At 47.5% G+C, this 10,622-nt stretch overlaps 1 protein-coding gene across 1 annotated transcript in view; it reads right to left on the bottom strand.

Annotated features, from left to right (window-relative positions):
* Positions 1–2,232: 2,232 nt before the first annotated feature.
* Positions 2,233–10,622, bottom strand: part of LOC117870980 (cystatin-A-like) — a 67,533-nt gene continuing 59,143 nt past the window's right edge. The window contains exon 3 of the mRNA XM_034758522.1: positions 2,233–2,436. Within this exon, the coding sequence (XP_034614413.1) occupies positions 2,302–2,436 (135 nt within the window). The 3' untranslated portion in view covers positions 2,233–2,301. The remainder of the gene's footprint in view (positions 2,437–10,622) is intronic.

Below are 10,622 nucleotides of genomic sequence, written 5' to 3'. Positions count from 1 at the left end.
GAAAGGGCGGCACATCCGGCTCTTTGGCGGCGGGTCCCTCATTCCCTCTTGGAGGGAAGGACCTGCCGCCGAAGTGCCGCCGAAGAAGAAAGCGGCGCGGTGGGGCTGACGCCAAAGTGCCACCGATCATGTTGGCGGCTTCCCCTGCCCCTCACCCCCCGCCCCGCCGCTTGGGGCAGCAAAAACCCTGGAGCCGGCCCTGGCACCAAGATGTGGATTCCAAATCTATGGCCCAGGATCTTGAAATAGACAACTGCTTAGGATATAAGACACCACATTTGAATGTGTAGGTGGTGCTGGTATCCCTGGAAGCATCAGGGATATCTTAAATACCTCAGTGCAGTTTATATCCTGGTATATTGACATCACTCTGAGCATCAAGTTGCACATTCACATAAACTGCAAGTGTGTTTGCTTGGGGACACAAAAGAATGTATTTACTGCACTGATTGAGAGAATTTTTCCATCCCGCAAATGGGAAATTTACATTATAGCAACAATTCCCCCAATTGTATTTGGGCATTTTGAGCTTGTATGTTAAAAGAGACATTGTCAACTTGTAATTTGTGTTTGCAGCCTTGTTGTTGCCTTGTTGTTCCCAGGATATGAGAGAGAGAAAGAGATGAAGTCATATCTTTTAATGGACCAACTTCTGTTGATGGATGGTACAAGCTTTCGAGCCAATGAGTCAAGGGAAAGAAAAAAATCAGAGTGTCTAATCTAAATACAAGTTGGGACTATTATTATTAAGCATAAAGGTAATGCATGTCTTAGGAGGCCACTTGAAATGAAGTGGGCAATAAAGGTTAGACTGTTATGTAAAAGGAGTTTGAAATAGGCCATTAAGAGTTAGCAGGCAGGTGCTGTTACAAATTTTTGCAACAAGCCATGAAATTAACATCCCCTATTAAATCCGTAGTCTTTAGCTTCTAGCAGCATTAAAAGGTGTTGTGCAGGTTTCCTTTGAGAACGAGTTTTGAAAGATCAGATATGAAGTGATCACTTTGTGAAAAGTGTTCGCCTAGAGGTGATATGGTGGATACTCCTATGATACTCCTGGGGGTATTCTGTGCCAGAAAATTAAAAATTCTGCGCACAGTGTTTTATAATTCTGCATATATGGGTGTGAACCTGGAGGGCTTTTAGGTGTGGATGGGAGAAGTACGGAATAGTTTATTGGGGGGGGATTGTTACAGCGTTGGGGAGCCTTCCCCCATGCAGACCCTGACTGACCCTGAGCCTCTCCCATTCAGTCAGCCACATCTGCCCCTGTCTATGTGTGTCCCTGCACCTCCCTCCCCCCATTACTTGTTGAAAGAGTTACTTGGGGAAAGATTTGATAGTTTCTTTAAGTTCCTGTGTGAATTACGGTGTGGGGTCTTTTTCTAGTTCTTTATAGTAGATGGTGTCAGAGACTTGTCTGTTGATCTCGTTGACGCAGTTATCATGATTAGGGACTACAATAGTGCCCCCTTGTCTACTGGTTTGATCATGATCTGGTGGTTGGATTTCACGGACTATCCCATGGGGGTGGCCAAACTGTGGCTTGTGAGTCACATGTGGCTCTTTTACTGTTAAAGTGCAGCTTGCAAAGCCCCCCATGGCGCCCCCTCCCCCATTCTCCACCTACCAGACTAGGTGCGGGGGGAGCTCGGGACCTCTGCCTTGCCACGGGGGTGTGGGGGGGGGGCTCGGGGCTTCAGCAGGAGTGGGGCTGAAACACTGGCCCCCGGCAGGCACCTCCTGTGGGGTTGAAGATTGTTGTATGCGGCTTGGAGGGTCAGTAAGTTTGGCCACCCCTGATGTAATGCATGTCTGAGGATTTCACAGTTGATTTTTTTTCCTGAAGCAACTGATGTAATGATCCACTGTGTGCTTTTCTCCACTGTGGGGTGTCCAATCAGATGACTTTTTTTCTTGTGACTGTGGGTGGTGGTATCTTTGTTGTGAAAGATTCTCTAAATGAGTAGTAGTATTAGCAGAAAGCAGCAAACCAGGAGAAATGGAACAGTCAAGCTCATGGACTAAGCAGATTCTAATGGAAGCATGTTTTGGGGGGATGCAGTGCTGAACTTTTGGTATTTGGGTAGATCCAGCACATTTCCTTGGAGGCCTGTCATAAGTTTCCAGCAGTAAGTAACTGCTGCTATCAAGACAGACCTTCTGTTACATGCAACACAGAAACACAAAGTTAGTTTTCAAAATCAGATTAATTTTATTTTCATTCATGTATTGGCACAGGCGGTATCAGTTGGGAGTCTGTAGAAAGAGCAGCAGAAGAGCCCATCCCAAGCATCTCATTCAAAATGCCTCCAATGGATCATCTCTGGTTTTGCCAGTCTCATAGTGGGTAAGACTGGGCCCCTTGTTCTCATGAGGAAGGCTTTGGTACACCTTCAAGTGTACACACTCATCGTTGCTTTTGCTGATGGAGACCTGAAAGACAAGGAGAATAGGACAGCCGTGGACTAAGCAAATTCTAATGAAAGGATGTTTTGGGGGAGATGAAATGCTAAACCTTTGAATAGTAAAATAAAAATTAAATCATACACAGTACCATTCAATACCCTAAACCTGATCTGTAGAGACTGTCCCATTTCATATCACATGTGTGAGCAGAAATGGGCTTTTGTGTCCAAATTAGGGTGTTCCTGATGATCAGAAAATAGAAATGCTATCCCTGCACTCACAAGGCCAAGTTCAACCTGCCATAAGAAGGCGTCACTTCCACTGGTTTCTCCAGGAGTGGCACCTATTTATGCCTGGGCTGAATTTAGGTCATATTCTTCATGCCCCAAAATTATCCTTCCCACTAAACTCCTTCATCTTATGCTTTTGCACCTAACCTTGGGGATCTGAGTGAAGTCAATGAGAGTTTTCTTTACAAAAAATCTGATATTTTCCAAAAGTTTTCAATCAGTTTTTCTCAGGCAAAGTCTCATTGACTTCACTCAGATCCCATGCCTAGACTGGCAGTGAAAGAGTTAACCCTTTTTTCCCTAGGAAGGCCAGAGCTGTATGCAAAGACACTGGGGCAGGAGGCAAAGAAAGCTGAATGCTGGGGTGAAGTAAGCCAACACCCTCAGAGGGGCTGGGAGAAGATTTTTCAGACAGATATTTTATTCACCAAAAAAATGCAGTTTCAAATCTACCAAAACTATTTGTGAGTTTTTGTGAATTTTGACAGTCCCCCAAATAAAAATAATATTTTTTTGGAAATGCTGACAAACTGTTTCAATATTTCGAAATTGATTTTTTTGGTTTTGGGGGGGATAGATTTACAAAATGGCCAGAGGAGGAGATGATTCTGTCCCACCTTATAACTTTTAGTCCAAGTGGTTGGGGGTACTTAGGTGGGATATGGAAGACCTGGGTTCAATATCATCCTCGTTTGATGTGCAGAAGGGAGTTGATTTGGGGTCTCCTGCTTCTCAGGAGAGTGCTCTAACCAGTGGGCTATGAGGTATTCAAGAGGAGGTTTCTCTGTCTTGCTTATTGAAGCTGTTCCACTGGGTAGAAATAAGCAGTGGGCCAGAAACCAAGAGATTGACTCCATTGCCTGCTGCTTAGGGCACTCAGCTGGGAGGTAAGAAACACAAATTCAAATCCCATCCCCTGCAAGTTGTCTCCAGTTGTAAAAAAAATCCTGTTTTTTTTAAGTCTCTCTTTTATGAAACCACCCAATATTTAAGCACCACTGGTATTCACAAAACCCCCACTCAGCTGCCACGTAACTCTGGAGGTGCCTATATAACCTCAGCACGTAAATTTTTGCTGTAAAAGTCCCCTAGTTGCCTATGTTTCTGCCACTGGGCATGTGCACTAGTGTCTCAAGCAGGTGCCTAGACACCTAACTCACACCTAACCCCCAGCGGGATTCTCATACTGGGCTTTGTCGTGCCTGGCTTACCTGAAGGGCCTGATGCAGTAGATGTGCTCAGAGCACACCTGATGCCACAAAATATGGAGGAGAACAACCTCCCTTATGACCTTTAGCCCAGTGCTGTCATCTGGGCCATGTGAGACCCCATTCAATTCCCCCTTCTGCATGACAAGACCAGGGCCGGCTCTGGCTTTTTTGCCGCCCCAGGCAAAAAAGCCTCCGGCCGCCCCTTCCTCCCCCCCCCCCCCCCAGCGCGGCAGGGGAGGGCGGCCAGAGCCCCGGGGGGAGGGCAGCGAGCCCCGGCCGGGGCTCCACTCTCCCCAGCGGCCAGAGCGCTGGGGGGAGGGCGGCGAGTCCCGGTCAGGGCTCCGCTCTCCCCGGCGGCCAGAGCCGGAGCACCACGCCGCCCCCCTCCAGGTCCCGCCCCAAGCACAAGCTTGGTGGGCTGGTGCCTGGAGCCGGCCCTGGACAAGACAAAGGGAGTTGTTCATGGGTCTTCTATCTGTCAGAGGAATGTTCTAACCACTGGGCTATAGGATAATCTGAGGCATAGGCGCTCTCTGAGTCTCCCATGGAAGCTGTTCCACTATGTAACTAATTAAACATGCACTGGCCCAAACAGAGAGTGAGTGACTCTGTAGTTCAGTACCTAGGGCACACGCCTGAGATGTGTGAGACCAGCTTCAAATCCCTTCTCCCCACCAGGCAAAGGAGAGGAATTGAACCAGAGTCTTCTACCTCCCAAGCAAGTGCCCTAACCACTGGCCTAAAGGTTGTAAGGAAGTCAGCCTCCTCTTCCTTTCCCCTCTGGCTGTTTTGTGGGAAGTCAGACTTGTGCCACCCCTTGTCTTGCAAGAAATAGCTCAGGCACCTGATGCCAGGAGAAGGCTTTTTCATAGATTAATAGATTCTAAGGCCAGAAGGGACAATTATGATTATCTGGTCTGACCTCCTGTAAAACACAGGCCATAGAACTCCCCCAAAATAATTCCTAGAGTAGATCTTTTAGCAAAACATCCCATCTTGATCTAAAAATGTTCAGCTCTGGAGAAATCCACCATGACCCTTGACAAATTGTTCCAATGCTTAATTACTCTCACCATTAAAAATGTACTTCTCATTTCCAGTCTCAATTTGTCTAGATTCAACTCTCAGCCATTGGATCATGTAATGCCTTTCTGTGCTAGACTGAAGAGCCCATTATTAAATGTTTTTCCCCATGCAGAAAGTAATGAAGATGACCCTTAACTTAGTCTTCGCTAAGCTGAATAGACTGAGCTCTGAGTCTCACTTTGAGGCATGTTTTCTAATCCTTTAATCATTTTCATGACTCTTCTCTCAACCCTCTCCAATTTATCAACATCCTTCTTGAATTCTGGGCACCAGAACTTGACACAGTGTTCCAACAGTGGTTGCACCAGTGACAAGTATAGAGACAAAATAGCCTCTCTACTCCTACATGATATTTGCCTGTTTATGCATCCTAAGATCAATGTCAGACTGACAGGTCTATAATTATCCAGGTAATCCCATTTATCCATTTTAAAAATTGGCACTTAAGCTTTCTTCCGGTCTTCTGAAACTTTCCCAGTGCTCTCAGAGTATGTCTACACTACGAAATTAGGTCGAATTTATAGAAGCCGGTTTTATAGAAATCGGTTTTATACAGTCGATAGTGTGTGTCCGCACATAAAATGCTCTAAGTGCATTAAGTCGGCGGACCGCATCCACAGTACCGAGGCTAACGTCGACTTCCGGAGCATTGCACTGTGGGTAGCTATCCCACAATTCCCACAGTCTCCGCTGCCCCTTGGAATTCTGGGTTGAGATCCCAATGCCTGATGATGCAAAAACAGTGTCGCAGGGGGTTCTGGGTACATGTCATCAGGCCCCTCCATCAGAGCAACGGCAGACAATCGATTTGCACCTTTTTACCTGGGTTAACTTTGCAGACAACATACCAAGGAAAGCATGGAGCCCGCTCAGCTCAGCTCACCATCACGATATGTCATCTGGGTGCCGGCAGACATGGTACTGCATTGCTATACAGCAGCAACTAATTGCCTTTTGGCAGTAGACGGTGCAGTATGACTGGTAGCCATCATCGGCATATTCCTCAGTGAGTTCGGTCAGAGGCACCTGGGCAGACATGTTTTGTCAGTCCTGCCGCCAGTCCTGTTGAACCGTCTTGACGATGATGGCTAGCAATCATAATACAGCATCTTCTGCCAAGCACCCAGAAGATGCCGATGGCTATCAGTCATGCTACACCGTCTGCTGCCAGCCTAAGATGTAAAAGACAGATGGACCAGATTTGTTCTGTATTCATTTGCTTCCCCATCCCTCCATGAAATCAACAGCCTGCTAAACCCAGGGTTTTGAGTCCAATCTTTGGGGGGGCTATTCTGTGTGACAGTTGTTGTGTTTCTCCCTGATGCACAACCACCTTTGTTCATTTTAATTCCCTGTAAGCCATGTCATCACTCGCCCCTCCCTCCCTCCATCAGACAATAGTTTCGCGCCTTTTTTCAGCCCAGACGCCTTAGCACTGGGATCATGGAGCCCGCTCAGATCACCGCGGCAATTATGAGCACTATGAACATCACGCGCATTGTCCTGGAGTATATGCAGAGCCAGAACATGCCAAAGCAAAACCAGGCGAGGAGGCGATTGCAGCGCAGTGACGAGAGTGATGAGGAAATTGACATGGACATAGACCTCTCACAAAGTACAGGACCCAGCAATGTGCAAATCATGATGTTACTGGGGGAGGTTCATGGCGTGGAATGCCGATTCTGGACCCGGGAAACAAGCACAGACTGGTGGGACCACATCATGTTGCAGGTGTGGGACGATTCCCAGTGGCTGCGAAACTTTCGCATGCGTAAGGGCACTTTCATGGAACTTTGTGACTTGCTTTCCCCTGCCCTGAAGCGCCAAAATACCAGGATGAAAGCAGCCCTCACAGTTGAGAAGCGAGTGGCAATAGCCCTGTGGAAGCTTGCAACGCCAGACAGCTACCGGTCAGTCGGGAATCAATTTGCAGTGGGCAAATCTACTGTGGGGGCTGCTGTGATCCAAGTAGCCAACGCAATCAAAGACCTGCTGATATCAAGGGTAGTGACTCTGGGAAACGCGCAGGTCATAGTGGATGGCTTTGCTGCAATGGGATTCCCAAACTGTGGTGGGGCGATAGAACCCATATCCCTATCTTGTCACCGGAGCACCAAGCCACCGAGTACATAAACCGCAAGGGGTACTTTTCAATGCTGCTGGAAGCACTGGTGGATCACAAGGGACGTTTCACTAACATCAACGTGGGATGTTGGAAAGGTACGTCTTCAGGCACTCTGGTCTGTTTCAAAAGCTGGAGGAAGGGACTTTCTTCCCAGACCAGAAAATAACTGTTGGGGATGTTGAAATGCCTATCGTTATCCTTGGGGACCCAGCCTACCCCTTAATGCCATGGCTCATGAAGCTGTACATAGGCAGCCTGGACAGTAGTCAAGACCTGTTCAACTATAGGCTGAGCAAGTGCCGAATGGTGGTGGAATGTGCATTTGGACGTTGAAAAGTGCGCTGGCGCAGCTTACTGACTCGCTCAGACCTCAGCGAAAAGAATATCCCCATTGTTATTGCTGCTTGCTGTGCGCTCCACAATATCTGTGAGAATAAGGGGGAGACATTTATGGTGAGGTGGGAGGTTGAGGCAAATCGCCTGGCCACTGATTACACGCAGCCAGACACCAGGGCGGTTAGAATAGTACAGCAGGGCGCGGTGCACTTCAGAGAAGCTTTGAAAACCAGTTTTGTGACTGGCCAGGCTACGGTGTGAAACTTCTGTTTGTTTCTCCTTGATGAGCCCTCCCCCTCCCCACCCCCCGGTTCATGCTACTTCCCTGTAAACTAACCATCCTCCCCTCCCCCCTTCGAGCACCGCTTGGAGAGGCAATAAAGTCATTGTTACTTCACATTCATGCATTCTTTATTAATTCATCACACAACTAGGGGGATAACTGCTGAGGTAGCCCAGGAGGGGTGGGAGAGGAGAGAAGGAAAAGAACACACTGCAGTTTAACACTTATTGAAGGCCAGCCTTCTGATGCTTGGGCAATCATCTGGGGTGGAGTGGAGTGGCTGGGTGGCTGGAGGCCCCCCCACCACGTTCTTGGGCATCTGGGTGAGGAGCCTATGGAACTTGGGGAGGAGGGCTGTTGGTTACACAGGAGCTGTAGCGGCAGTCTCTGCTCCTGCTGCCTTTCCTGCAGCTCAACCATACGCTGGAGCATATCAGTTTGATGCTCCAGCAGCCGGAGCATCAGCTCTTGCCTTCTGTCAGCAAGCTGATGCCACCTATCCTCTTCAGCCCGCCACTTGCTCTCTTCAGCCTGCGACTCAGCCAGCAACATCTCCTCTCATTCATATTGTGCTTTTTTGCACTCTGACAGTGACTACCATGGCGGACGGGTTAAGGCAGCCCTCCCCAGAAACCTTTTGCAAAGGCTTTGGGAGTACATGAAGGAGAGCTTTCTGGAGATGTCCCTGGAGGATTACCGCTCCATCCCCCATACACGTTGACAGACTTTTCCAGTAGCTGTACTGGCCGCAATTGCCAGGACAAATTAATCATTAAACACGCTTGCTTTTAAACCATGTGTAATATTTACAAAGGTACACTCACCAGAGGTCCCTTGTGTGCCCTCGGGGTCTGGGAGCACGCCTTGGGTGAGTTCGGGGGTTACTGGTTCCAGATCCAGGGTGATAAACATATCCTGGCTGTTGGGGAAACCGGTTTCTCCGCTTCCTTGCTGTGAGCTATCTTCCTCATACCCCGACCCACTTCCCTGTTGCGTGATTCTCCATTGATGGAGTCAAAGCACACAGTTGGGGTAGTGGTGGCTGCACCCCCTACCATGGCATGCAGCTCTGCGTAGAAGCGGCATGTTTGCGGCTCTGCCCCGGATCTTCCGTTTGCCTCTCTGGCTTTGTGGTAGGCTTGCCTTAGCGCCTTAATTTTCACATGGCACTGCTGTACGTCCCTGTTATGGCCTCTGTCCTTCATGGCCTTTGAGACTTTTTCTAATATTTTGCCATTTCATTTACTGCTACGGAGTTCAGCTAGCACTGATTCGTCTCCCCATATGGCGAGCAGATCCCATACCTCCCGTTTGGTCCGAGCTCTTTTGCGATCCTGGGACTCCATCATGGTTACCTGTGCTGATGAGCTCTGCGTGGTCACATGTGCTCTCCACGCTGGGCAAACAGGAAATGAAATTCAAAAGTTCGCGGGGCTTTTCCTGTCTACCTGGTCAGTGCATCTGAGTTGAAAGTGCTGTCGGGAACGGTCATAATGAAGCACTGTGGGATAGCTCCCGGAGGCCAATAACATTGAATTCCGGCCACACTACCCGAAATCCGACCCGCAAAGGCTGATTTCAGCGCTAATCCCCTCGTCGGAGGTGGAGTAAAGAAACTGGTTTAAAGGGCCCTTTAAGTCAAAAAAAAAAGGGCTTCGTCGTGTGGACGTGTCCAGGCTTAATTCGATTTAACACTGCTAAATTCGACCTAAACTCGTAGTGTAGACCAGGCCTCAGACTTATTGAAAATCAACATTAACAGTCCTGTGAACTCCTCAGCCAGCTCTTTTAAAACTCTTGGATGCACATTATCTGATACTGCTCATTTGAAAATGTCTAACTTAAGTAGCTTCTCTGTAACATCCTCCAGAGATATTAGTGGAATAGAAAGAGTGTTATAATCACCATAGGTAGAGATTATATCTGTTTTCCCCCAAATACAGAACACACATTTATTGAACACTTCTGCCTTTTCTAGGCTGTGACTCCCAAGCAGAGACAGGTACCTCAAAGTAGCACCCTGGAACACCCATATTTATCTCTGTCATATAATTATGATATATTTCATACAAAGCATGCTATGTAGGATATCATATGAAAGGTCATGGTCTGCTGAAACCCATTGTTCTGTTAAAATATGTATATCAGTGTGTATGAGGTTATAAGATTTTGCTGTATGGTTGTTAATGAAATAGTTGTGAGTTTGGAAGTCACCCAATGCTAGTTCTCCAGGGACTACAACAAAGGAGGTTACCAACATCTGAGCAGGTGTTGAATGACCATCACCTGCAATTGACCAGCAGGGGAATAGTATACAGGGGATTTACAATTCAATGACAGTTTCGCAAGCACCACACATTGGGGACTGCTCAACATTATGACTCAGTTGCACAAGACCACAACAGGGGTTTGCTCAACTCTGTGACTCAGCAAGGCACACCAGGCATGCCTGGACTAGAGTCTTCCAGGCACATGGACTGAGGAGACAAAATAGGGGACAGTGGCATCATGCTTTGGCCTTTCTCCTCCCCGACCTATGCTGGAAGCAACAAGAACACTGGGAAGACAAAGCCTTGAACTGAGGAGACTGGTCCCAGGCTTAAAGGGGAAGCCTGTGTATTAAGAACTTAACATCTAGTTTGGTGAGAAAACTGCTTGGGTCAAATACTGCCTAGTCTAATAAAAGATTTAGACTGTGTGATTACCTTTTATTTTCTTTGGTAACTATCTCTGACCTTTTATGCCTAACACTTATAATCACTTAAAATCTATCTTTCTGTAGTTAATAAATCTGTTTTATATTTTACCTAAAGCAGTGTGTTTTGGTTGAAGTGCTTGGGAAATCTCAGCTCAGTTTACAAAGGCCAGTGTGTGTCCTCTCC

The sequence above is a fragment of the Trachemys scripta genome, chromosome 1, assembly GCF_013100865.1.
Source record: "Trachemys scripta elegans isolate TJP31775 chromosome 1, CAS_Tse_1.0, whole genome shotgun sequence".
Classification (NCBI taxonomy): Eukaryota; Metazoa; Chordata; order Testudines; family Emydidae; genus Trachemys; species Trachemys scripta.
Note: the sequence above shows the minus strand (reverse complement) of the source record. Positions and strands in the feature narration are given on the sequence as shown.